Genomic DNA, 27,515 nt, shown 5'->3' on the forward strand with positions numbered 1-27,515 from the left:
ACTTCTTAGCGCTTTCTACCTATGTACTGGTAGACAAAAACTTCATTTGTTTTTTTTTCACCCTGAGATGGCTGTAGTTGTCTTTAACTTCATTAGAAACAATCTTGTTAAGATTGTATTGTGACAGCTGTCATATCAGCATGCATTTAAAAGAAAACTTATCAAAATTGGCGAATTTTTGTGTAGCCATTTTAATATTGAAGATGGAAGAAACATCTTCAGCATATTATGCATTATTTCAAGAAAGGTAAAAATACAACAAATGCAAAAAAAGACTTGTGCGGTGCATGGAGAAGGTGCTGTGACTGATCAAACGTATCAAAAGTGGTTTACAAAGTTTTGTGCTGGAGATTTCTTGCTGGACGATGCTCCATGGTCCTGTAAACCGGTTGAAGTTGACCGCAATCAAATCGAGACATTGAGAACAATCAACATTATACCACATGTGAGATACCCAACATACTTAAAATAGCTGAATCAATAAAGTTACTGGTGAAAATTTTAAATATGTCTTTTACTTTATGGAAAAAGCTAAATGGACTTTTTGGCAGACCCAATACATTTTTAAACCTGCACGATAGGCAAATATATGGTTGTACTAATCAGGATATCACAAAAAAAGATGGCACACTGGAAAGGGATTAATCAATAAGAATTTTAACAGTCTGCTTTACAGGTCAAGGGAACCAACAAAGTAGAGTGGGGCACCCAGAGCCTGGCACCAGCAAAAAGTGGTTACCACCTGTAAGTTTGAAGGGACAATGGGAGGAATGGCATTAGCAGCTGATAGAGATAGGGACCTATGAAAGAAGGGCACCCAACAGGGCAAATGAAGCCACTGCCACAAGCACGATGTTGAGGGAGAAAAGGAATAAACACTGGGTTCCTCCCCTTCTGTCCCTGTGGCTCCCTACAAACTTCTTTCTTGTTTCCTATCACCCAAATCTAGATTGAGACCTGAAGGCAAGGAAGCTGCAGTGGTTGCGCCAGGTCAAACACAATACCCGGCCCAGTCGTCTTTTTAATGACTTGAGCAACACAGAAATGTTCCGAGTAAAAAGTGAAAGTCTTTATCCTCATCCCTGCCCTCTATTTCAGTCCCTCTCCAGTACAGGGCCAAGACTAGGGTAAGGCAAGTGAGGCACCTGGGGGGCAAAATTTAATAAATTTTAGGTGCCTCACTTGCCTGACCCTAATTCCAGCCCTGCTGCAGATACGGCAGTTCTTACCTGTTTGGTGTGTAAGCTTCCAGGCTGTTGAAATAAGTACTCTCTGGCTCACTTCTGACAGAAGCCAAATGTCGCTCCTGGCTTTCTTTCCCTTCAGGCACTCCCTGGCTCGGTCTCATACCTACCTTCCAACTCCTTCCAGGAGCCTTAATTTCCTCAGCTGTCTGTCTGTCTGTCTGTGTGGTCCTGACTCCTCCACATTTTAGCACTCCCAGTGTACAACATTTCAGCTTCCGCTTCCGTGCAGTGACTTCTAGATTCATCCATTTGGCCCTGATCCTTCTCCTGACTTTGGTCCCATATCTCCAGCTGTCCTCTGGACAAGCATAGACTGCTCAAAATCACAAGGTCTGAGACAGCTCCCAATCTCCCACACCTCCCTCCCTCTGTGACAGACCAACTACTCTTCTCCACGTTTCCCTAACATCTTCCTACCAACACTTTCCTTTAAGACACTTATTAAATCAAGCCTGATTTAATTCAGTGGCCCCTCACTTGTTTTTGCATCCTGTCACCAGATTAAGCGCCTAACCTGACATTTAAATCACACCAATGGAAGTGGCCTGTACAACGCTCCCTGATCACCACAGCCTAAAAATAACTCTGCTTTCTATAAACTATCAGAAGTAACTTTGGGGATATAGGGCACTTCTTCATAGATTTAATAAATACAGCGGGGTATTCCAGAGTTGAGAAAATGGTAAAAGCAAAAGGAATAATTAGGTTTGGGACTTTAACTGGGCTTTGACTTTTGTTCTAAAAGGGGACCAGTGTGGCTGGAGTGTGGTGGGAGAGAGGTTTCCGTTTCTTCTGGTGGATTTGTTACTGTTTTGGGGGAAAGGTAAGAAACACATCTCTGACATAATGATGGAACATAACTACAAACAAAGATTCACTTTATAAAGAACTTGACACCATAGCGCATAACTAGTTCATGCAATAAGGAATAGAGATAAGAGTGAAGATGGGAAATAGATAACATGGAGTCACTTGAACCAAGCTGCTAAAGTTATTAACATTATGAAGGTTGAGGCATGAGGAAAGACTCTATTCTTGTTCTAACTAGCCTGGGAATTTAAACTTTTTGAACTTCCCAGTCCGTGACAATGCCTGTACACACATACAGACACACACCAGACCTCCAGCCACCCCTCTGATCAGCCCACAAAGGATTCACATACCCAGACCAGCTAACATCCATTCTCTAGACCACTGGATGTGACCAGACCTCCTGGTGCCCATCTTCCAGACCACTTGGCCTCCATCACCCAGACCACCTGACATCTGACTGATAATGCAGAACTGATAATGCTCAAGAATATTTTTACTGTAAGAACTCTTAGCTTTTCTTTCTTCTTTAGAACACTTATAGGTTTTTGTCTAGCTGTGTTTACAGTTTTCAAACACTAAGACCCTTGAATAAATCTTTGTCAGTAATTTCTAGACAAGTTTCCTGACTCTTCTTGAGTATGTCTGAGAGAGGGCTTGCATCAAAAGTGAAATTGAAATAGGGGAAACCACAACTTGCAAAATTAAAGTCTTTATTTTTCTGGTCTATAACTAGAGGAGTCTTACCGTCTACAATGTTTATACTTACTATCTCATGATCAATGTTTACTCTATGTTAAACTGATTCGAAGCAGCTGTGTGTGATGACCTTAAATGTCCCTCTGTCACTTTACCTCCTTAATCTCCCACCCCTCCAGCCTCACTGACTTCCTTGCCTTTCCCCCATAGGGCCTTCGTGCTTGGTTCCCACTGGCCATTCTTTCTCTTCAATCCCCATCATGTGAATTCTTGGCTTTGCTATAAAGCCATCTTTTCAGTAAAGCCTTCTCTACAGGAGTCACACCATCACCATTCCCTTCTCTATTACACCTATTATGAATGTTCCACACATTTTAGTTTATTTTTTCACGATAAGTCTCCTTGTCCTACAACACAGAACATGAGAGCAGGGATTTCTATGTTTTTTTCACTACTGTATGCCCAGAGCCTAGAACAGTGACTGGCACATGGTTGTATGAATTCTGTGGACTCCACTGCCTACTAAGCCAGGAAATGATGGGCTGGTTGACTGAATTAGGGAGAGCAGAAGCTTTCATTATTTGACTAACAAATATTTATCATGTTCTTATTTGGCAACAAGCACTGTTCTTTATTATATTATTATTCACCGATTTGAGAGAGAGACAGAGAAACAGAAACATTCATTCACTGCTCCACTTACTCACACATTCATTGGTTGATTCTTGTATGTGCCCTGACTGGGGATAGAACCCGAAACCTTGGTATAAAGGGATGAAAATCTAACCTACTGAGCTACCAGGCCAGGGCTACATCTATACCTTATTTTTATTATTGTTCAAGTACAGTTGTCTCCATTTCCCTCCCCCCGCCCTTGCATACATACTTCTTTAACAGACTGGTTTTTGGAGAAGTTTTAGGTTCCCAGCAAAATTCGTGAAGTATAGAGAATTCCCATGTACCCCAAACTCACACACAGCCTTTCTCACTATCGGCATCCCCAACAGCATTCCCAATCAAAACACTTGTTACATTGATGAACCTACATTGCCATATTATCACCCAAGCTCCAGAAAATTCTTGGTGCTCTATTCACCCATCTCCCCACAATCTTTGACAACCGGTGATCTTTTTATTGTCTCCATAGTTTTGCCTTTTCCTGAATGTCATATAGTTGGAATCATATAGTACAGCCTTTTCAGATTGGCTTCTTTCACTCAGTAATATGCACCTAAGGTTCCTCCATATCTTTTCATGACTTGGTAGCTCATTTCTTTTTAGTGCTTAATAATATTCCCTGTCTGGCTGTAACATAATTTGTCCATTTACCTACCATAGTGCATCCTGGTTGCTTCCTAGTTTTGGCAATTATTTAAAAGCTTCAATAAATAACCCAAAACAGGGGTTTTTATTGTGTGTAACTAAACAGTTTTCAACTTCTTTGGGAACTGTTGATTCCCAAAGGAGTTGTCACCAGAATGCAACGATAAATAGAATAAATAGGATAAAGCTCCTAGGTACTCACACCCAACTTAGGTAAATAGTTAAGAATTACAGCAATGTATGAATGACGTACTCTGGCTGCATTAGGGAGGAAACACCTCTGCTTGGCAAGATCAGGGAAATGTAAAGATGCTGAGTTACCAAGCAGGCGGGCTGTATTTGAGCTCCTGAGGTTCCCCGACCCCACTCCAGGGACGCCAAACGGGACGTAGCAAGGAAAGGGAGATCCGAAAGCTCAGAAGCGCAGAACTGGGCGTGGCCCAGAGAGTTTCCTGAAGACGCTGCGCGGGGAGGAGCCGGAGGTGGAGCGAAGACCGCGCCCGCTGATGACGCCACAGACGGTCCCTCCCGTGAGCTCTCGCGCCAACAGCGGTTGGCTTACCTCTGGGGGGCAAAGCTGTTAACGCCTGAGCTTACGATGGCGTCTGGCCGCGCTCAGGCTGCCGACTCCGTGAGTGCTGGTCTTCGTCCCTCGTCCTTTCTCTTGTCTGCCTCGATTTCCTTCCTTTTCCTGTTCTACCCGCTGTCTCTTTACCTCCCTGACTTTGCTGGCCATCCCCGGGCATGGGGGCACCTTAGAGGACTGTTTGTCCACCCCTCTCACTAGTTCTGCAAATATATTTATTCATTCTTGTGGCGTTCGCTGTGGTCCCTAAACACGTTTCGGTCCACTCTCTAGGCTTCAAGCCCAGGAGGAAGCCAGGAGCAGATTCACGGCGAACTGCGCTGTGGGTTCTTGCGTTGAGACCCCTGACGCAATGTAACTAACTGATCATCTGGAAAAGCTTTTGAGACCCAGTGCATTAAAGAGTTAGCAAGCAAAAAGCACTGAAGGAGGTTACAAGGCGGAGGTAAAAACCTCTTTAAAAGGCAAGAGGTAGAGAAGGTGTCTTTGAAAAATTCAAGTTGAGTTGAGTGGTGATGGAGGGGTCAGAGCTGACAGTCTTTTTTTTTTTTTTTTTAGATTTTATTTATATACTGTTAGTGGGGAAGGGATGGAGAAAGAGAGGGAGAGAAACGTCAGTCGGCCGCCTCTCACACGCCCGCAGTTGGGGACCTGGCCCTTGAACAGCCCTCAGTCCACTGAGCCACACCAGCCTCTGCTGACAGTCTTGTAAGTCTAGCTAAGCAGGACTTAAACCTGAGGACGGTTGGGAGTTAGTATGGATTTTAAGCATAAAAATGACTGGATGAGATTTGTGTTTTTGTTTTCCTGAGGTAGCAGTGTAGAGAGTGGGCTGCAAGAGTACCAGTTAGAAAGCTGTGGTTGAATCGTAATGAGAGAAGATGGTGATCCCATCCACGCCAGCAACATTGAGGTACCAGAGGTGAAGGCAGAGCTAAAAGAAATATGTTAAGGAGGTAGATCTAAATGACTTTGGACGTGTGTGGGGAAAGGAAGGGAGTTAAGGAGACATCCAGGTTTCAGGGTAGAAGTGTTTGGTTCAGGGTGCTATTTGCTGAGTTAGTGAACACTGGGAGAGTGGATTTTGTGAAAAGTCAGTGTTGAACAGCCGCGGTGTCTGCAGGTTGGCCAGGTGGAGAATCGGGTAGACCCAGGCATATAACTAGAACTGAAGTAGAGATTTAGGAATAGTCAGCATCTCTCGGCATCCAGTGGGTGAAGTCATTGAGAGGAAAATAGAGGGTATTCTCCAACTTCAGCCTATGCCCATATCAGTCTGGGGAGTTTATTTAAAATACAGACTCTGCCTACCTCATTCTGATTAGTAGATGAGATCACCTAAAAAACCACCTGCATTTTTAAGAAAACTGATTATTCTGAGGTATGACTTTGAGAAACATCTGTGTTCAATGTGCCAGGCTATTGACAGGCTTTCAGAGGAGCAGGCATTAAAAAAGTCCCATTGACCAATTGAGAAAGACAAAAAGTATGAGCTGTGATTATGTTGAGGGCAGTTCTGAATGATGACCTGGTCAAGTTTGACAACCCTGACCATGAATGAATGTTCGGCAGAGGTGAAGGTGAAAGTCAATGGTAGGGCTGTCCACAAGGATAGTGAAGTCATCTAGAAGTTGAAGACTGGTTTTTGCGAGAGATTAACTGAATGTGAAGGATTGACCAGAAGGCTAATAGGGGAGCATTGGAGGAGCAGGGATAGAACTATAATGGTTTAGAATTATCAGTGGGATGAGGAAGGATAAAGGTCCTTCTCATAAGTATTAAACTCTGTCAGAATTGTAAAGTGAAGCTGCTTAGCACTGGGAGTAGGCCAAGCTGGTACCATGCCCTAGAGTTATCTACACTGAGACAGCTGTGTGTTGGGAATCTGTGGCAAGTATACAGAGATGGTTCATGTCCTTAGAAAGCCCACATCTTAGCTGAAAAGACAGAACAGGAAACAAATCCAGTGGGATTGTAATATATGTATTACAATTGTATAGCTTATACAATATATGTATAAGCTATATATATATATATGGCTTATGGGAACTCGAATGAACAGATGACTCAGTTGGAGTGTCATCTTGTACACCAAAAGGTTGTGGGTTCGATTCCTGATCAGGGGCACATACCTGGGTTGCGGGTTTGAGTCCCAGCTGGGGTGTGTCTGGAGACAACTAACTGATCAATGTTTGTTTCTCCCCTCCTTTCTCTCTAAAAAAAAATCAATGAAAACATCCCTGGGTGAGGATTAAAAAAAATTATACTCTACTTATATCCTTTTTATGTACTATTCATTATTAGGCGTATTTCTGTTTTCATATATATTGCTATATAGTACTATATCCTATTCTTTACAAGCAATATAAGAGATTTTTTTAAAGAGTGATTTTGACCAATCTTTTTTTCAACTTTCTGGCCTTACAACCAGACTCTACATAAAATGGGTTCTGTTCTCTTTGGTGATCATTGTTCTTAATGCAGGTATGTGCAAGGTGCTGTGGGAGCTTTAAGGAGGGGAGAGTCTTGTGTCCGGGATGGTCAGAGAAGGGTTCACAGAGGAATAAAAATTCCAGTTGAGCACTTTAAGGGATGGTGCAGGCTGTTGGAGAAAGATACAAGCCCTGGCTGGTTCAGTGGTGACTCAGCGGGTTGAATGCGAGCCTGTGGGTCATGGGTTCGATTCCCAGTCAGGGCACTTGCCTGGGTTGTGGGCCAGGTCTCCAGTAGGGAGTGTGTGAGAGGCAACCACACATTGATGTTTCTCTCCCTCTCTCCCTTCCTCTCTCTTGCCCTCCCTTCCCCTGTCTCTAAAAATAAATAAAATCTTTAAAAAGAAAAGAAAGAGACAAGACCAAAGTTGGATGGCCAGCTCTCTGAGTTGATTATATAGCTGGACTAAAGACTTCTGTTTCTTTTTTCTTTTTAAGATTTTATTTGTTTATTTTTAGAGAGGAGAAGGGAGGAAGAGTGTGAGAGAAACATCGATCAGTTGCCTTTCTCATGCCCCCAACCAGGGACCTGGCCTGCAACCCAGGCATGTATCCTGGCTGGGAATTGAACCAGCAACCTTTTGGTTTACAGGCTGGCCACTCCACTGAACCACACCAGCCAGGGAGCTTCTAAGATTTCTTTAAGCTCTAAACTCCTTTACATTTTCTCTTCTTTTACATGCCCTCTTGATTTTTTTCTATTCCTTTATTCTTTCCAAAATTTCCTTGGTTGGCAGGATTGCCCCAGCAGTGTATTAACTAGGTTCACTTTTCTCAGGAGCAAGCTTGGCTTGAGGCTGCCCAGGCCTTCATCCAAGAGACCCTGTGTCCAGCTGGCAAGGAGTCTAATATCCAGTTGACTCAGTTGGTAATTGACTGTGTGAAGACTACTTGGTTGTCTCAGGGAAGGAACCAGGGTTTTACACTGCCCCTCAGCTACAGGTAAGGAGAGGTGGGGCTCAGGGGATAGTTCAATTTGGAGTTGAAAAGGAAGGCCCTGAGAAAGGGTAAACTTGCTAAGGGGAAGAGAAGATGACGTAAACACAACCCCCTTCTGCCAGACTTTCATTCTCCATCATGCTGCTTTGCTTTTTCCATAGTTTTCTAAAATTGGCTTAAGTGAAGTTTAGAGACAAGAAAAGGAAGGGAGAAGACAAGAAGATTGAAAGAAAATTTGAAGAAAGAATTCTCAAAGTGGGGAGAAAAGCTGATACTATTTCATTTTGTGTGTTAGGAAACTGTGATTCACCAAGTGCAGATAGTTGTGTTTAGGAACACCTGAGTTTAAGGTCTTCTGAAGGTAGTTTTGGTTTTTTGCTTACTAGTTCTTAAACCATTCTAGGGAATATTTATAAAGTTGCATAAGAAAAGGGCTCCAGGGGCACACTGTCCCTCCTGGAAGCACACCTGCGCCTTTCCCTTCGCACTCTTCCCCCCCACAGGTGCGCATCTCCTAAACTCTAAAGGACCCCATGAGCCCTGGCTGGTGTGGCTCAGTGGATTGAGCATGGGCTGCAAGCAGGGGGGGAAGGGGGGGTGTCGCTGGTTCAATACCCAGTTGGGGCCGGTTGTGGGCTGGTCCTGGTGGGAGGCAACCTCACATTGGTGTTTCACTCTCTTTCTCCCTCCCTTTCCCTCTCTCTAGAGATAAATAAATAAAAATTTAAAAGTAAGTAAGTAAATAAATAAATAAATAAAGGACCCCATGAGACTTGCAGCCAGGGAAGCAATGGGCAATAGCAGCTCGCCTGAAGCTAACCCCCTGAACCTGTCCCCAGGCCTCCCTCTGACTTCCCTGTGAGCCAAAGCGGCCCTGCCTAGGTTCTCTCCTGGTGCTTCTATCCTAAGCCCTCCCTTATTTCACTGTCCCCAGCTTTAATAAATGTACTCTCAAAATAAACATGTTTTTTTTTTTTTTAAAAAAGCTCGTGGCTAAATAAATTTAAGAGACAATGAATATAATAAGCCATTCTAGAAGAGTCGTGAGACTCATTAACATATTAAAGGCTCTGAAAATCCTACAAAAGGTACCTCTTAGAAGTATCTACTGCCATGAAAATGGGGTATATTATTCATGTAGATATCTTTATGGTATTTTTACAACTCGTGTATTTATCCCTAATCAATATACATAATGTTGCATACCTTTAGTCTTCATGTGAAGACCATTTATGTGTCCTTTGCAATTTTCTCTTTGCACTTAACATTATGCTGCTGAGATTTATTATTATTGATAGCTCTATCAATAATAATAAATCTCGTAGCTGCCCCATGGATTCTACAATATTATGTGAATATACATATCACTGTATGTTTATCTTTTAAAACATAAAAAGGTAGAAATCTGTTTAGCTTTGTTAATTTGTAATTTCCCAAACTTGGGAACAGGATATTTTTTCCCTGGCCCTCCCTTCACCTGCTGACAGTTTGGGAAATGCCTCACCCAGCCCAGCAATTGTCTCAGAAGGGATCTTTTGGTGAGAAGACAGCCTAACTGTACTTACTCTATGTTATCCAAAACACCATTTCCAAAATTCTGTGCAATTTTTTCTTCATGGACTTCGTTATGAACCAGTGGTGAATAACAAGTGTTGGAGAGGATATGGAAAAAAGGGAACCCTTGTACACCGTTGGTGGGAATGTAAATTAGTGCAGCCACTATGGGAAACAGTATGGAGGTTTCTCAAAAAACTAAGTAGAACTACCATATGATCCCACAATTCCCCTTCTGGGTATCTACCTGAAAAATATGAAAACACTTAGATATAAAGATATATGTACCCCTGTGTCTATTGCGGCATTTTTTTTTTTACAATAGTCAAGACACAGAAACAATCTAAGTGTCCACTGATGGATGATTGGATAAAGAAGCTGTGATATATGTACATACATACACATACAATGGAATACAGCTCAGCCATAAGAAACATGAAATATTGCTGTTTGCAACAACATGGGTGGATTTTGAAAGTATTATGCTAAGTGAAATCGGGATGGAAAAGGACAAAAACTGGATGATTTTACTCCTGTGGAATGTAAAACAAAAACAAAACAAAACAAGCAAAAACAAACTCATAGATACAGACAACAGACTGGTGATTACCAGAGGGGTAACAGGGCGGAGGGAGGGTGCAGTGGGGAAGGGGGTCACATATATGGTGATAGAAGGACATTGGACTTTGTGTGGGGAGCACCTAATAGAGTGCACATGTTGAATTATAACCTTGTACACCCGAAAGTTATATAGTATTATTAACCAGGCTTACCCCAATACATTTAATTTTAAAAGATTAAAATCAACAAGGACTGGGGGGGAGGAATTCCTAAAATGGAATACTGAGAGAAACAAATGTTCTAACGTAACTACACAGAAGGGTGAAACATACACTTCAACTATGTAGCTTCAGAATAAAGACAAAAACAATTGCAAACCAAATAAATAATTAAACCAGTGGTAAGGAACAGTGCTGGTCCACCAGGATGTGAATCAGCATGCTACTGTCTTCACTGAGAAAGTCTCGCCTGTGAAAAAGAGCTGACCTGAACAGTGTCCTTATGCACATTGGCGTAGCCAGGTACTTAAGGCTCAACTTCTAAAAACCTTAACATTTGCTGTATTTGCTTCAGTTCTTTTCTATAAAAAGTGAAGTGTTACAGACTTAGTGATGGCCCCCAAGTGCTCTGTCCCGATCCCGATCTTCTCTACCTCTTCTCCGTAAGGAATCAGTGTCCTCGAAGGGCAGGCTGCTGGTGTGAACACCCTCAGCCTCCCCAGCTGTTTCCACATTGCTCTCCAGTGGAGTCGCACCAGTTCACACACATGCTGACATACATCTGTAGCCTGAAATATTTCTACCTGGTTTTTGCCTTGTTTGTTTGTTTATTTATTGCCTACTTGATAGGCATTAAATGATATTTTAAATCCAAAGTAATTACTGAGGGTCCTCTTACCTGGGGACTTTTTTCTTTTCCACCTATGTAACTCTTCCACTTAACCCCACTGGGCTCTGTTTTTCCTTTCTTTTCCTACAATTCACGTTTCAAGATTGCATTGTTTATTTAAATACAGAATGAGATCTCATTTGAAAGCTGCCTAGCTAGTGTGGAAAGCATCCTGGGACAGGAGAACTCCTTACCAACTAGTGGTTGAAGGAGCTGTGATCTCCAGGAAGTCTCTCCTGCGCTGGGGTTAGGAGCTCCCACTGGTGGTGCCTAGTGACTCAGTGATCACAGTGTAATTATGGGGAGGCCCAAATCTCTCAAAATTCTGGCATTACTAGAAAAATGGAAAAGTGGTAAGCCAGCAATTTTTAGGAAACTAGAAACTTTTAAGCTTCTTGTTATTCAAGGTAAGTGTAAAGTTGATATAGAAATTTGAAAGATATAAAATGTCTCACTATTTGTTTCATTTTTGAGTGCCTGCTGTATGTCAGGCACCATGCTAGGTTCAAAGGATTTCAGGTTATCACCTTCAGTCCTGACCCAGACCCTAAAGAATCTGGGAAAAGTGATCCCTATTTTTACAGTTTTCTGTCCTGAAGGGTAAGGAAACAGCTCTCTCCCATCGCTTTTTCCTGGGCCTCTAGAGAAGTAAGGAGCAGAAAGAACATGGGCTTTTGAGTGAGGCGCACTGGCTCTGTTACCTGCTTCACTGTGTACCTGAATCTCTCTCCATTTGTGGTTTTATGAGGGGTCTTGATGAAGGTTCAATACGATATCGAATGTGAAGGGACCCAATATAGTATATGCATAACAGGCTCAACACAGGTTAGTTTGTGTCTTTGTCTTTTATCTGCTCCAAAGCCACTTGGGAAAGAATGAAACACGTGGCAGGGTAGCGGGCCACCTACACCAGCATTCCCACTCCTCAGCACTCGTACGTGGATGAGGTTCATGGTACAACAGGGTGAATTGGGATGTTTTGTAAACTTCCCTGCTTCACTTCTACTCAGAATCATGGGGATGCAGATGTGTGGAATAGTGATATGCAAAGATGTTAGTCTATCACAACTTTGATAATTTTTTATCAATTATAATATACTTTACAATTGATAGTGACTCAGCAATGCTGTGACACTTTAAGAATGACCAGTCTCATATATCTCTTAAGATTTGAAAACTCTTGATGCCAACTCCCATTTCAGCCTCAGCTCTCTGGCCAGGCTCTAGTACTAAATGACATTCTAGACCAGGAAGGAAACCCCACTGGGGTCGAGCCATTAGGCAGATGCCCTCATGGCCCCACTGACCTATTCCGTGCTGCAAGGGAGCTCTTTGTGGTACCTGTAAAGTGTTCTCCCCACACTCGTCCCCTCAGGCCACTCATACACTCCTACTTCATTTCTCTGGTCTTCTCTGTGGCGCTATCTTGTTCAAGATATTATTCATCACAGACTTCATTCCTACTTTCTCCCTGAATACTACCCAATCTTTGAACCCATATTCCATCATTTTCTCAGGCTCCTTGCCCAGTTTTTTCCCCTTCAATCAATGAAACTTCTGTCTTAGTCCATTGACCTTTCCTTGTGATATTGGGCTATTTGTCAGGGTTAAGAGTAACTTCTTAGGCTTGCACACAGCTTTGCAAGACTTTGCTCCCTTCGTTCTGCAGCTTTGTCTCAGTACTGGACCTTAGGAGCCACCAGCGCCTCCCATGTTGCAGCCACCTGTCCTGGAGCAGCACTGCGTACCAGGCATGGGCCCAAGAGGCTGGACTAAGTGGGACCCCCTTGCCCCGGGAGCGGCTGTTACTTTTGGGGACGCTAACAGACCTATCAGGGGACTTGGAACAAGAGTGCAGGAATGGAAGCCTCTATGTGAAAGATAACACTGGTACCCTGGGCTGCGAGGTGAGTAGGAATGGGAAAGTCAGATGCCTTAGATCCTAGTACGACTGGTGTCTAGGGAGCGAGGCAATTAAGTCCAAGGGAACAAAGGTGGAGGTAGGTGAATGGGATGCTAGCATCCTGACTTACCCTGGGTTTTGGTGTTTTCTAGCTCATAGATCTGGATCTTTCTTGGTTGGGCCACCTCTTTCTGTTCCCCAGTTGGAGTTACCTTCCTCCTGCCAGGTGGAACTCCTCGGGGAACGGGCACTTGGAGCTCTGGGGCGTCCCTGTGCCCGTGTTTCCCTTGGCCATCAGCACTGGCCCTCCTACCCCTATTCCTGTTCTCTACCCGGAGGCTGCTTCCCACCTACTCCGGCACAGGTAATCCTTCCCTCTCTAGGGGTGGAGGCAGCACTGTGAAATGGAAGGGTGATGGTGGGTCAGTGGAAGAGGGAGAGAAAGGTATCAAGAGTAAGATTGATGGAATCTTCCAAATCAAGGGAATGAGAGGACCTCTTTGGAGTAGCAATGGAAAAAAATAGCAGTTTTACATCACAGTTGGATTATTCTTTACAGGGAAGGGGAGGCATTTGTAGGGGCAGAGAAGAGAAATAATGACTTTTTTCTCTCTTTGTTCTACCTTCTTGAGTAGCAAGCTCAGAACTGTGCAGCCAAACCTGGCTGGGAAGCTGGTTCAATTGAGTGCTCTGGTGAAAAGTCAAAAGAAAGCCTACTTCATCCTGTCTCTTGGTGAATCATCTCCTGCTGGCAGCCAAGCTGGCAGCCACGTACCCATCCTTGTGCAGGTGAGGGTCAGGGTCAGTTCCGGGGCCTGGGGATGTGGGTGGGGGTGTGAGTGCTTTTAACAGGAAAGATAACATATGAAGAACCAACCACGAAGGAAAGGAGGACAGCCAGAGAGAGTTGTTTTCTGGAAGAGTTTATGTTGGGGGACAGTTCCGGGTAATGTCATTCCTGTGTACAGCAGGCAGGGAATAGACTTTTCTGCTGTGCAGTTGACTTGAGTAGACAACATCTTTATCATTTGACATTTGGAAAATCTGTCAGAATCACTTGTTTTACCCCTTCATTGGAAAGATGACCAAAAAAAGTACTTATTGGAACACCATTAAGACATTGAATACATACACTTTTTTAAAACTTGGGACTTATTTTTGGCTTTCAATTGGTACAGTTTAATATCATTAATTTTTACACTAATTATTTGTATATGACTTATACAATTACCTGAATGAAGTTCCAAAAGGATTCAAAACAAAGGATGAAAAGGCTTTTAAACATGCATATCAAAAAAGGAAACTGAAAGTTATTAGCACTGTTAGAATTCTTAACTGTGTCTGTGCGTGTCATGAGTTAGAATAACGGCAATGAGAGTATAATGGAACCAAAATTGCTAAAACTAAAAATTCATAGAAGCCACTCAGATTTCTGATCTTGCTTTTTCCTCCTGGGTTACAGAGGTACTTATGTATTGCATTTTTTGTGTGTTAGAATATTTTGAGTCTCCTAGAGACCACTCAGAAAGCCTGTGCAGGGCAGGGTTGGCTCATTCATGTACCATGTGTCGGGATGTCAAGGGAGAAATCTCGGAAATGCATTTGAATTTCTGCAGGGTGGCTAAACTACGGCGAGCCCCTTTGGTAGTTTACAGTCTCACTGTAGATGTTACATGGTATTGATTTATAAAATTAGTGTAGAATAATACAAAACAGTATGTAAGTTCTAAGATGGGTGGTATAGTTTGTAACTGCTATAGCAAATCAGGTAGTTTAGTATGTGGAGCAAAGCCTCATGAGAGTTAAGACTTGATCTGGGTCTTGAAGGATAGACCAGCTTCAAATCACTGAAGAGAGGGGAGGATATTCAGGGCTGGAGAACCACCTGTACCAAGATTCATCTTTCATTGAGTGTGTACGGTAATGCTGGGCACTTCAGTCAGTTCAGAGCACAGATTGAATAAGATGATGGCTCTTGTCCCTAGAAGCTCTTAACAGTTACTGTTTGGGTTTATAAGTGTTGGGATGGGTGCGTGCACGTGCACAGGGCCCTGTGAGGGCACACGGGCGGGCTTTAGAATAAGCCTGGGAGTTCAGGGGAGGAGTGGTCTTGGTATGTTTGTGGGCTACTGAAGGCACAGTGAAGACACACTGTCACTCTAGATGACCCCAGGGGAATTTCTTCTGTGTTAGAAGAGTAAGGTCATTTCCTGAAAATGGAAAACTGGACTCTGAAAAGAGAAATAGAGGCTCAGGATAATTGCTGTGCTGGGTCACTGGGGTTGAGATTGCTAAGCAGCAACAGGGCCCAGCTGGAGAGGGTCAGCATCGGTGTTTGGCACTGGGTGGCATGGGTCTGTCTTCCTCAGGTTGTGTTTTTGCCTTAGGAAAGGAGTTGAAGCAGCTGTGGTGATTTGGTATTGCAACAGAGGAAAGGAAGAATCTCATTGTCTGATTAAAGAAGGGGCTGTGATATTGGGGGTCCTAGGAGGAATGTGGAAGGACCAGCATTTATTCATTTATTTGTTCAGTCAAACCATTATTAACTACTTATTTTGCATAAGCAATAAGCACAAGTGAGGTCTTAGCAATAATACCTTATGAGTTGTGATGTCCAAGGTCTGACTGAGAGTACTTAGCTAGTTATAGAGTAGAAATGAAGGTCTGTGAAGTTGAGCACAAGAGCCTGAAGTTCAGTGTCTTAACCATCAGTGTGTTTTGAAGCCCCTGAGCGTGGCGGCAGTACGTTATGCCTGCGGGAGGAGTCTGTTGTGGAAGGCTGCCGTGTTCATGAGCAGTCCCTTTTCTCCTCGGGCTTAAACTTCTTCCAACAGCCACCCTTTTCCATTCTATATGATGCCCTGCTGCCAGGTGTTTATTTTATTTTCCTGCTTTGATCTTTCTCATTTTCCTATAAAGTCTTCAGCATGTCATTTCTGGGTTGTAGTTTTTTTCCTTTCATCTTGGTTCTCCCATCTTGTCTCCTGCAACTCTCAAGAACATTCTTTTTTCTCCGTCCTGGTTGGTGTTTTCACTGCCTTGCTTATTCTGAGGCCTGAGCATTTTCGTGTTGTTGCCTCCTGCTTGAGTCACCCTTCTCTCTCCACGTCAACAAACCAGAGGTGTCCTTCAATTCCACTTCTTTCACTTGGCCTTCCTGATTGTTTCAATCCATTTTGGCCTCTTTCTTTCCCTGAGACTTTAGTGAATGTCTATTCTTTCTGCCATGTGATCACACGTGGCTCCCTGTTATTACCCGGGTTCGTGTCTTGTGTTTCCCTAGTGGCTTGGAATATTTCGGAGAAGAGAGAGCAGTCTCTTATATTTCCCTTAACATCCATCCTAATACTGGATACATAGGTACTCAGTGCATATTGACTACATAAGTGGAATTGCTTATTTGCTACAGGGCGGGATAGGGGAAATGCAAAAAGGGCATAATTTTCTGAATGGAACATTTATGTATTTGGAAGGAAGTTTTAGGGATGGTTTGTATCTTGGGGGAGGGATTAGAAACATTGGGCATCTCCTGTGAGAGAGGAGAGATCCTGAAAGTTCTATGGCTTAAGGTTTAATTGGCAAACGAGGAAGATTAGGCAAGGGAAGCTCATGAGGAGCAGATCTTTGAGGTCCACTGATAATGGAAAGGGACTCTGACAGAGGATAGCTTTGTGAGAAGCGTCTCATGTACATGTTGCCTGCCTCTGCACAAGCCAGGTCCCTGCCCAGCTGGTTTGGCACCGAGCTCTTTGGCCTGGTAGGGCCTATGTGCTGACTGAGCTGCGACTATCCAGGATTCGCGGTTACCATTACCATGTTTGGACGACCACCTCCTCCTCTCACCTGTTGCCACTGAAACCAGAATGTGTGCGAGAGCTGGACCTGCAACTGGAGCTGGGCAGACCCCTGTTGGAGGCTGACCCCAAGCCATTCCCCAGGACAGGCAACATCCATGACAGGAAGAAGCAAAAAGATCTTGTCCGGGACTCCAGACTCTTATCTTATACGGTGAGCATAAGGGACCAATCCTAGAGCCTGAGGGCAGGGAATGTCCGTCTCTAAAGAGGAAGGAAGTGGGCATCAGTGGACCCTTTGACCTCTTTGCAGGGAATGGTCACTGGCGTGCTGAATCAGGCTGCTGGCCTGTATGAGCTGGATGGACAGCTGGTGCTCTGCCTTTCCTACCAGCGAGTCCATGGCCTCAGGCACGTGCTGCGACCTGGAGTCCTTCTGGAGGTGTGTGAGGGATCGGAGCTGGTGGCAGAAAGAAGCATCTCAGCAGCTTCTGTGACCCTCATACACTGGTCTTTTTTTTGCAGCAGGGTGGGAACCTTTATAGATAAAATATAAAAGCAATAAGTGTGAGCATGTGTGTTCGTTACATATGATTTGGATGAGAGCTCAGATCAGAAAGTAGAGTCTGGGGCACGAGGAGGAGAGGTGGGAACCAGAGCATCTCCTTCACGGAGGGACCTTCTATCTGGAGGAGATGGTGAAGCGCATGTGTACTGAGGGCAGGAGTGATGTCAGGTGGTCCAGTGAGTAGGTAAGCCACACCAGCCAGGAGTCCCCTGGCCCACAGAAAGACTTAACTGGAGCTGGTGAGAGGTGAAGTCTTACTCCATGGGCGGGAGGTTGTGATGAAAGGAGATCACCTGTGTAGGGGAAGTTGGGTTTCTCTGGGAACCTAGGCAGTGGAAAACTACAGTTAACTCTGCCTGGGGTCATTGAGTTAGCTTCAACTCTGCCTTTTCACTTTTTCTGCTTTCCCCCAGCTCCAGGATGTTCACCTCCTCCAGTCAGTGGGTGGAGGGACCAGAAGGCCAGTGCTAGCCCCTTGCCTCCGTGGTGCCATTCTACTTCGGGGCTTCTCTCGTCAGAAGCCTGAGACACAGTCTTCCCCCCAAGTCTGGGGGGCCTCCCTATATGAACAGCTAATATGGGGACATCAACTGGGACTTCCCCTCTACCTGTGGGCTACCAAGGCCCTGGAGGAGCTGGTCTGCAAGTGAGGAGGGTGAGGGTCTGGGCTGGGGTGGCTGGCAGTGGGAGTAAGACACTTCCAGTGTCAGGGAAGTAGGACCCTGGAAGAGGCAGGGTCTTTGGGGGCAGTGACTCAGCTTCTTCCCCAAGGCTGTGCCCCCATGTGCTGAGATACCACCAGTTCCTGCAGCACCTCTCTCCTGGGAACCCCAGCCTGGGACTACAACTCCTAGCTCCTATCCTGGAGTCTCTAGTTCCACCGCGCGTCCGCAGTCGTGATGCATACAAGGAGATCCTTGAAGAGCCACATCACTGCCCACTCCAGAAGGTAGGAGGACATGGGGGAAAGATGAGTACAGCACTGATGTATGGGGGTGGGGAGCACATGGGATGCCCAGTCTGACTTTTCTCCTCTTCTGACAGTATGCTCGGCTACAAACTCCCTGCGCCTTTCCCACCCTGGCCACTCTGGAAAAAGAAGGGCAGCGCAGGGCCTGGGACTCCTTTGACCCTAAGACCCTTCTGCCCTTCCCAGAGGTTTCTCACCTGACCAGTTGCCAACTCAATCAGCGCCTGGCTTGGTCCTGGCTCTGTCTGCTGCCCTCCACCTTCCGTCCAGCCCAGGCAAGTAGGGATCCAGCAGGGCTCAGGGCACTTCCTCCTCTTGCTATCCCTACCACCATTATCATTGTCACTGACTAGCCTCACTAGACTACCCCTCCCTGCAGCAACCAGAAAGAGTGAGGTAAAATGTAACTTGGATTACAAAACTCTCTTGCTTTAAATCCTTATCTTGTTTCTTCCAGTGCATATAAAATAAAACCCAAATTTCTTGTGTCTAGTGAGGTCCTCTAACCTCGATTTGAACCCTGTCTGCCCTACTACCACATGTGTGAATGCATGTATGTTTTTCACATCTGTCTTCCCAACTTTGAGGACAGAGACCAGGTCTTTTTTGTTTATTTTGTAGCCAACATTCAACACAGTACCTACCTAGCACATTATAGGTGCTCAATATTTGCTTAATAAATACTTGATACATTGGCTTTCATCTCTCTGCAGGTTTTACTTGGGGTTTTGGTGGCTTCATCTCATAAAGGTTGTCTGCAGCTTCGGGACCAAACAGGTTCCCTGCCCTGTCTCCTCCTGAACAAGCACTCGCAACCCCTTACTGACCCCCGGCTCATAGGTTTGGAGTTCGGAAGTAGAGGGTCTCAGAACGGGAGGTGTGGGGGAAGCACCTGCTGGGATTTTCTTGAGCTGCTAAAGTGGCATCGAGTCAATCAAGTCCAGGGAAAAGTTTGGGGGACTGATGCTGGCAGGTGGAGAAAAGGAGCAAGGGGTCCCCTAGCCAGACTCCCAGTTCCCAACACCTAGTTTTCCCTCCAAAGTGCCTAACATGCACACCAGGATGGCAGCTCCCATTTCCTACATTTTGTTTGGAAAACTAATGGTCTTATTTGGACTTACTGAGATTTTTAGACAGGGAAATCCTGGAAAGCAAAGTGTATTTAGATCTAGGAACAGGCCTTTATAGATTTCTGAAAAAGTAAAATTGAGGCCTTTCAGCCTAGGAGGCCAGGGGTGGGATCGGACACACAGATGGAATGGTTTCCCCCTTGGCAGTGTTGTCCCTCTGAGGTGGGGTCAGGTCAGGCCTTGGTTGGGCAGCAGGATCCACAGGGGGGTCTGCTTCACTTCCCACTGTCAAAATAGAAACCTCCTTTCCTCCAGGCTGCTTGGTGCGGGCGGAGCGGTTCCAGTTGATCACAGAGAGGCATGTCAGAAGCAGCTTTCCTTCCTGGAAGGAGCTGAGCGCGACAGGCTTCGTTCAGATGCAGGAGGCGAGGTTGGCTTCTTGGGGTGGCAGCTGTCCTCCGGGTGTCTGAGGGGAAGGGGAAGGGCCTGGTGCAGGTGTTGGAATACTGGGGCCCACAACAGCCGATTCTTGTCTCACTGAGACCTTTTCCTTGTCTCTCCCAACAGAGTCTATGTCCAGTTCTTTCTGACCGATGCCCTGATCCTGCCTGTGCCCAGACCCTCCCTTCACTCAGCCACTTCCTCAGCATCTGCTCAGACAGAGCCCAGACTCCCCGAAAATCCCCACACAGGACAGAGCCGGCTGTTCTTGCTTTGCCACAAGGAGGCGCTAATGAAGAGGAACTTTTGTGTCCCTTCAGGAGCCAGTCCGGAGGTGCCCAAGCCTACCCTTAGTTTCCACGTATCAGGGACCTGGCTTGGGGGTACTCAGAAGAAGGAGGGAACTGGATGGGGCCCACCTGAGCTCAAGGGAGATGAGAAGAAGGATCAGAAGGTAAGCTGGGACTGCAAGGACCTAGGGCTTGACCTGTGCCGCTGGCTCCTGTCGAGAACACCAGGACCTTGCTCTCCTCCCTCGCAGGTTCTCCTCATCTTTCTTGGCTCCTCAGTCCGCTGGTTTGAGTTCTTGCACCCTGGGCAAGTGTACCGACTTGTGGCTCCTGGTGGTCCCGTGAGTGTCCTGCTTCATTGTACCCTTCCCCAGAAAGCTTTTTCTCACTTGGGGGTCTGGTGAGGAAGTGCCAGTGTCTGGTCACTCTCTAGGTCTTCTAGATTAAATAGAAGTGTTGTCTGTCTAGGTCACTTCTTCACCAGGCTCCAGAGAGAACAAAATTGGGCCATAGTGTTTTGTGAATCTTTCTCTGAACTAGAACACACTCAGGGACTGTTGTCTTCTCATTTCCTGGCAGACACCAGTGTCGTTTGAGGTGGGTGGTTCATCCTACATGTCGCAGCGTCCTCTGGAGCTGGCTGGCTGTACGTCCTGCCTCACTGTCCAGGATGAGTGGACCCTAGAACTTGAGAGCTCCCAGGACACCCCAGATGTGCCGAGTGTCAACACGGCACTGCCTAAATCCTCACTGACCGACCTGCTCAGTGGCAGGTAAATGTCCGCCAAGTTCTCCAGCTCGTTGGGATGCTCTCTCTTCCTCTGCCCTGGTTCGGTTTGGTGCATGGTTCGTTCTCTGTTACAGCGTGTTTCTCGTATGATTTGGCTCCTAGAGGAAGATGTAAATTGTGTTTCATACCCGATTTTCCCCTCAGCATGTTATTGTTTTGAAGGGATCATGAGCAGCTTTTCTCAGAATTCAGGGAGGGTCTTAGCAGTAAGAGGAAATGTAAGATACCTAAACAAATGTAAGGATAAAAGCTGAAAATCTGTAGAGAAAAACCTTCCTTTACTATAAGAAGTGGCCAGCCTATGGCTTCAGGAACAACACTACTTTCCTCATGGAAGCTTCTTGCTGTATCTGCAGTGCAAATAAAGAGGCTGCAGAGATATTTCCCCCCACCTTACACAAAGGAACAAACCCCACTGGGCTGTGTGTGTCATTTTCATGAGACTGGCCTGTGCTAGAAATGAATGTTTCAAGAACCTATGATGAGAAGGAGCGGCCCTGAGCTCTAGCATATAAAGCTGCAGATGATGGGCTGAGTGAGGCTCCAGGAGTAACACAAGTGGGGATTTAATTCTGCTGTTGTACTTCTTGGTAAAGCCTCTGGTTATAAAGTTGTATGGGTTTTGAGTGATCTGCCACAACACTATTTTTCCCATAAGTCCCGTTACTTTTAGTATATGATTCAACACAGCATGAGGTTTTTCAGGACCTTATAGATGACATTCTGGTAGATAACTTTAGCTACTTTTTCTGTCCTTGAACCTGACTCCATTCTCTCTCTGCTTTCTTATGCCTCCATTCTCACTATCTCTCTGACCCTACAGCTCCACCGACTCTTTGGTGTCTTTCTCAGCCGAGATTCTTTCACGGACACTGTGTGAGCCACTTCTGGCCCCTCTCCAGACAAAGCCCGGTAATGACCGTTCGTTTGGGGGAAGGTATAAAATGGAGTGATGGGACCTTGTGAGCCAGACAGATGCCACTGACCCTTCCCCTTTCCTTCTGTAGGGAGCACTGGGGCCAGGAGAGGGTGTGTGAAGATAACTGTAGCTCTGGAGATTGCTGACTGTGAATTCCCCCCTCACCTGGACATATATATCGAAGCCCCACACTTGCCTCCCCCACTGGGACTCCTTCCAGGAGCCCGAGTCTACTTTAACCAGCTGGAGAAAAGAGTTTCCAGGTGAAGATCTACGTAGCTGGCCTTGCCTCTCCTCTTCCTACTAATGTAGTTCTCTTGAATGTTCACCCCTCTCTGCGCTACAACACACCTCCTTTTTCGATACGACGTTTGATGCGTTACTCTGGCATTTATGCACTCTACCCTCACAGATGTTCCAGGCCAGTCCTTCCCTCCACTTCGCCAAAGCCTGGGCTGGGGCGCATCCCTCAGAGGAGTGGCCGAGCCTGTGATACAGCCCCAGCTCCAACCTCAAATTGATTTCTTTCTCCTCCTCTTCCACTTGCAGATCCCACAATGTTTATTGCTGTTTCCGGCCATCCACTTACACACAGGTCCTGAGTTTTCCACCGGAAACCACAGTCAGGTCAGTACCCTGGGCCCTGCTGCCCAAACTGCACAGCCTCACATCTGCATCCCATACACGTTTCTAGCTTTAGAATTCTTTCCATAGCTATAGTCTCCTCCAATCCTAGTGGGATTTGTTAAGTCAGAGCCCCAAATAAAAAATGCCCAATACCTGCCACTTTATCCAGAACGATTTAGTGTTCTAGGCTCTTAAAAGGCTTTTCAGTTTAAAATGCAACTTTTCTTGGCTAACATCATGGTTGTTCAAGCCTGAGAAATAATTGTTGATGACAGTTGGAGACTAGAAATCAAAACAGGGAGCCTGGGGCTTCCAGCAGCGGGTGGAAGCCACTGTGATCCCCGTCCCTGTGTCAGCTAAGTCCTCCCAAACATTCCCTGCCTTCAGGACCCCTGTGTTTCTCGACCCCTCTCTCCCCCTCTCTCGTTTTAGTGCTCCTCTGCCTCACATCTACCTGGCTGAACTGCTGCGAGGCGGTCAGGCCCCATTCCAGGCCGTCGCCTCTTGCCATATCGTTTCCGTCTTCAGCCTTCAGCTCCTCTGGGTGTGTGCTCACTGTACCAGCCTCTTCCTCCAGGTGTGAGAGGGGATAGGCTGAGTCGGGTACTTGGTGACAGAGAGATGTAATGGGACCAAGAGAATTTGTCTAATCACTGTTCTCACCCCAGGGAAGGTGTACTCATCAGGGTTCCACTTGCCCCACTCAGACATCGGTAAGCCAGGCCAACATCAGGTGAGAGCACAAAGGGGGTGCCTACCACTGTTTACTTCCCTGTTACATGACTTCGCCTGTGTGCTGTCCTTATGTTAACATGATTCTTGGCTTGTGGGAATTGCTTGACAAATATTTTTGAATGAATGAGTGAGAATAAATGAGTTAAAAATGAAACAGTGGAGAGGGAGGCATGTTGGGTTCAAGTGACTGGCACCCGCATTTGCTCTGAGAGTTCTGTTTCTCATTCTCTACCCCCGCCCCAGGCTCCTGGTGGAGGACGGCACTGCCGAGGCCGTGGTGACCTGTCGGAATCATCACGTGGCAGCAGCACTAGGGCTGTGTCCCAGTGAGTGGACCTCCCTCCTAGAGTTTGTCAGAGGGCCAGGGAAAGTGGCCTTGCAATTTATAGGGCCTGGAGCCCAGCCCGAGGTGAGATGTGGCTGGGAGGTGGGGCCCAGATGCCCAGGTTCCTGAGGGTTTGGTGGAGGGTTTAGGAGTTTGAATCCTGATTAATCCTGAGTTTCCCTTTCTAGTCCTCAGCCAAGATTGATGAGCCCTTGACCCTCTTCCTCCAGACACTTTGTACCAGCCTCTCTGTTCTCCGCCCGATTGTGCTTACATTTGAACTTGAGAGGAAACCCTCCAAGATCATCCCTTTAGGTAAGGATGAACAGGTAGGGATGTAGACAGATGAGTCCCAGGAGGAAGAGCCACAAGGGATCGATAGGGGATTTCAGTTGGGGTGGACAATGGTGAATGGGGACTAAAAACCTCCTGTGTAAGACGTGTGTTTTCCTCTCTTCCTATCACAGAACCTCCTAGGCTACAGCGATTCCAATGTGGGGAGCTTCCTCTCCTGACTCACGTGAATCCCAGGATCCAATTGTCCTGTCTGTCTATCCGGGAGCCAGAGCACTCCAACTCCCTGGGGGCATTTGCTTCCTGCTGCTAACCTGAACTTCAACAGTGGCCTCAAAGTTCTTCCTGCCCAGTTGGACCACTTGAGGCCTGGGCCGCAGCCTCTTCCACTTGTTGTAGCCCTTACATAACTTGGCGTTTGAACTTAGGCCCCCAGATCCCTGTAGTAACTAACTGCTACCCTACTGTAATTTCTCCTCCTCCATATTCTTTCTGGTACCAGCCTGCCTTGGGGACGTTGTGGAAATAGGCAAATTATTGTGTGTAGATACTTCCTCTCTGCTTGGGATCAAGGTACCTGCACTCACAGGTAGCCCTGAGCACCTGGGTTCTGTCTTTGTGGCATGGCTAGAGGGACAAAAGCCTTGCCCCTTGGCCTGCAATAAAGCTCTAGTGATATTTTTTACACTTGTGCCCTCTGTGAGGTCCCAGATCTCCTGACTTGGCAGCCAGCCCATTGTTTACCATCATTTCTGCCCTTGTTTTCCACCAGTGCCAAAACTGGTTTGAGAGCCTCTAGTCCACCAGAAGAAATGATACCAAAAGTCAGTCCCAAAGGGAGTAAATTGTTGCTAGTTGGAGGCAGGGAAAATAACATCCCTACTAGGGGCTCAGCAAGGTTGGGCTGGGGAAGAAGTCAGTACGCAAGCCTGGCGTTTTTGTGAAGTGCAAGATAGGCAAAGGGGGTGGTGTTGGGGGCAGTGCCAAGCATTAGGAGTCATGTGAGGAACCTACACTATGGAACCCTAGTAAAGTGGCCATTGCTGTGGGTTTCCAATGGGTCAGACCGGAGACAGATCCCTGATGCACACCCTAAGACGGGTAGGAATCCTAAGTCAGAACCTTAGGGGTTACTGGATCAATTAAAGGTGCTCAGGCATTTGTTGGGTATTCTCATTTCTTTCCTGGGAGCTGTTTGCTCGTTGAAGAGGTAGAGAGCGTCTTACAGGTTTTCAGAGGGTATTCCTACCTGGCCTTTTGGAGATCGCTTCCAATTTGTATTCGGAAGGCCTTTAGGGCCTAACGAAGTCAACATCAGATTTATTTCATAGTGGAATGGTTTTGCCTGTGTAATTTAATGATGTAGATAGGTACATTTGAGAAGAGTAAGTAACACCACTGGCCGGTTAGCTCAGTTGGTTAGAGCGTGGTGCTAATAACGCCAAGGTCGCGGGTTCGATCCCCGTACGGGCCAGCTTAGGGTTTTTTTAAATAGTTTTTCTTTTTAATCTCTCCATCCTATGCTTACTGTTACCAGAAACTTTCCACTCAGAGCCAGTTGTTTTTCTGACCGCAATCAACACAGGACCCACTGCATTTTCAAAACCTAAATTGCTAGTGACTCCAAGCTTTGAAAGGCAGCTCCCTGGACTGGGGCGTAGGGAGCGTTCCCTGGCGGCTTCCTGGTCTTCTCTTCCCCGGGAACGCGTGGTTGTAGGCGGGTGGGAGAGAGTGGAAGATCGGGACGAGGGTCCCAGAGAGGCGCGGTGTGATGAGGCAGGACCGCGAGCGAAGGGTCGATGCCGAGGTAGCCCTGGAACCCAGGTGTTTGTGCGGGGAATTGTGTTTGCTGGGCAGTAGAGCTAGAAAGGCTTCAGATGAACCGCCTTGCCACGTGCAGGTAGTCGTGGCCGAGTGGTTAAGGCGATGGACTAGAAATCCATTGGGGTCTCCCCGCGCAGGTTCGAATCCTGCCGACTACGTCTATATCTCTGTCTTTTTTTTCTTTTTTCGACTCCTCGGCACATTCCTCTCACCCAAAGTCAGAAGATTCATTCCGTTGGTACTTGAGAAATCCTCCGGTCTCAGGAATCTTTGACTCTGGGTAGTTCCCCAAGCACGCACTTTGGCAAGGGCTATCTATGGTTTAATCCTTTCAGCATTGTGGATAGGGGAGAGTCCCATGAATGGATATTTGACTCCAAACCTCTCGGAGTGTCAAAATTAACTTTAGAAAAATTCTGGAAAAGTTGATGGAGCCAGGCTCCAGCCATATTTTCCTGTAGTGTGATATGAAAGGAAGGTCTACCGTCTTCGGCGCCGTGGCTTAGTTAGTTAAAGCGCCTGTCTAGTAAACAGGAGATCCTGGGTTCGAATCCCAGCGGTGCCTTTAATGCCTAACCCTAGTTCTCCCTCTACTTTTGTCGCTGAATCTATATCCACTAATGCATTAATCAACTTATTTTATACTAGAGGACACAAGGCTTACACGGTTCTGCACTCAGAGCACCCGGATTTCTTGCCGAGATGAGCTGCCAATCCGGTGAAGCCATCGCTCCAAAATTTTGACCTGTGACCAGGTCGGGAATCCTGAGGAGACCTACGCCTTCTTTCGCCCTGCGGATGCCACAGCCCGCTAGTGCTGGTGGGCCAGACGGAGCGCCCGCTGCAAACCCTGCGCGAGGAGCTGCCCACCTCCCGGGCCATAACCCAGGATGTACCCTAAAACCCGAGTCGGTGTGTTGGGTTTGGTTCTTCATCGTATTCCTTTTGGTGCGGGGCCTCAGAACTGTGTGTATGTCATGGGAGTAGAAGAGTGAGCGTTCTGGGTGGGGTCTCCAGACTCAGGAAGGGCAGGCCCATCTGGGGAGTATTAAAGCTCTGCTGGAGAGGGTAGAAGTAAATGCTGTGGAGAAGGAGACAAGAAGTAAACACTCGGGCTGTTGGCAGGACCTAGAACTCCTCGGAGGATAGGCAGAAGGTCTAGACACCATTCCTTAGCCTGGGAGCCGTGTCTGAGCAAAAATGCTGGCTTGAAGGAATCGCTTATGTGAAGGTGACAGGTCAAGTAAATACCGCAGCACCAGGGACCAGGTTTGTGCCAAGCAGTGGGCTACGCATTGTGAGTAAATAAGTAAAGAAGGCACAGCCCCTTTTCTCAGAGAGCTCATAGGGAGGAAGACACAGTCACATCACAATGTGGAAGTGTCGTGAGAACACAGAGAACAGAAGTGGCCTCTCACTGAGTTTGAGAGATTAGTCAGGGGAGGCTTTCTAGAGGAGATAAGCTAAGTCTTAGAGACCACATGGAAATGCGCCATATGTTCTATTAAACAACTAGCGTACTACGTAACAACCACTGTTCTAGCCCCTGGGAATTCAGCAAGGAACAAAAAACGAAATAATGTTTTAAAACTTAAATTATATAATATACTCAATAAATGCTACAGAGAAGAATAGCACTGGAATCAGAGAGTATGGAGTGAGGGGTGGGGGTGGGGATTGGTTACAGAGATGTCAAAGGCTTGCTGCAGCGCACTTGTGGGAGAGATGGAGAGGACAGAATGAATTTGAGACATGTTTACTATAAAAAGAAAAAAAAAGCAATAGGACTCAGTAACTAATAGAATGTGTAGCCTGAACAAGAAAAAAATAAGGGTGATACCAGGGTCCCAATTTAGGAAAAGTGCT

General features: G+C 46.2%; 1 protein-coding gene and 3 non-coding genes across 6 annotated transcripts; all 4 read left to right on the plus strand.

Moving 5' to 3' along the window:
* The first annotated feature begins 4,610 nt into the window (after positions 1 to 4,610).
* On the plus strand, positions 4,611 to 24,510 carry CTC1 (CST telomere replication complex component 1). Of its 3 annotated transcripts, XM_037164975.2 has the most exons (23): positions 4,611 to 4,710; positions 7,936 to 8,099; positions 12,769 to 13,006; positions 13,155 to 13,366; positions 13,638 to 13,791; positions 16,720 to 17,010; positions 17,110 to 17,238; positions 17,778 to 18,010; positions 18,136 to 18,313; positions 18,409 to 18,609; positions 19,048 to 19,174; positions 19,720 to 19,834; positions 19,972 to 20,299; positions 20,387 to 20,476; positions 20,715 to 20,908; positions 21,749 to 21,837; positions 21,933 to 22,107; positions 22,394 to 22,471; positions 22,904 to 23,048; positions 23,140 to 23,204; positions 23,450 to 23,615; positions 23,720 to 23,846; positions 23,999 to 24,510. In XM_037164975.2, the coding sequence occupies exons 1-23, from the start codon at positions 4,678 to 4,680 to the stop codon at positions 24,136 to 24,138; spliced, it is 3,672 nt and encodes a 1,223-aa protein (XP_037020870.2). In that variant the 5' UTR covers positions 4,611 to 4,677; the 3' UTR covers positions 24,139 to 24,510. The 3 variants fall into 3 exon arrangements, with proteins under 3 accessions (XP_037020870.2, XP_037020872.2, XP_037020873.2); XM_037164977.2 differs by lacking the exon at positions 18,409 to 18,609; XM_037164978.2 differs by lacking the exons at positions 21,749 to 21,837; positions 21,933 to 22,107.
* Positions 24,511 to 25,225: 715 nt separating this feature from the next.
* Positions 25,226 to 25,299, plus strand: TRNAI-AAU (transfer RNA isoleucine (anticodon AAU)). The gene has a single exon. It is a non-coding gene; the product is annotated as a tRNA-Ile (tRNA).
* A 426-nt stretch (positions 25,300 to 25,725) lies between these two features.
* On the plus strand, positions 25,726 to 25,807 carry TRNAS-AGA (transfer RNA serine (anticodon AGA)). Its single transcript has one exon. It is a non-coding gene; the product is annotated as a tRNA-Ser (tRNA).
* Positions 25,808 to 26,140: 333 nt separating this feature from the next.
* TRNAT-AGU (transfer RNA threonine (anticodon AGU)) lies at positions 26,141 to 26,214 on the plus strand. Its single transcript has one exon. It is a non-coding gene; the product is annotated as a tRNA-Thr (tRNA).
* The last annotated feature ends 1,301 nt before the right edge of the window (positions 26,215 to 27,515 follow it).

Source organism: Artibeus jamaicensis, unplaced genomic scaffold (genome assembly GCF_021234435.1).
Source record: "Artibeus jamaicensis isolate MK-2021 breed Jamaican fruit bat unplaced genomic scaffold, CSHL_Jam_final contig_781, whole genome shotgun sequence".
NCBI lineage: Eukaryota > Metazoa > Chordata > Mammalia > Chiroptera > Phyllostomidae > Artibeus > Artibeus jamaicensis.

Coding starts and splice junctions, on each gene's coding strand:
- CTC1 (XM_037164975.2), top strand. CDS start 4,678: ATGGCGTCTGGCCGCGCTCAGGCTGCCGACTCC. Junction 22,472..22,903: donor CCACCGGAAACCACAGTCAG/GTCAGTACCCTG, acceptor CTCTCGTTTTAG/TGCTCCTCTGCCTCACATCT. Junction 23,847..23,998: donor CTCCAAGATCATCCCTTTAG/GTAAGGATGAAC, acceptor TTCCTATCACAG/AACCTCCTAGGCTACAGCGA.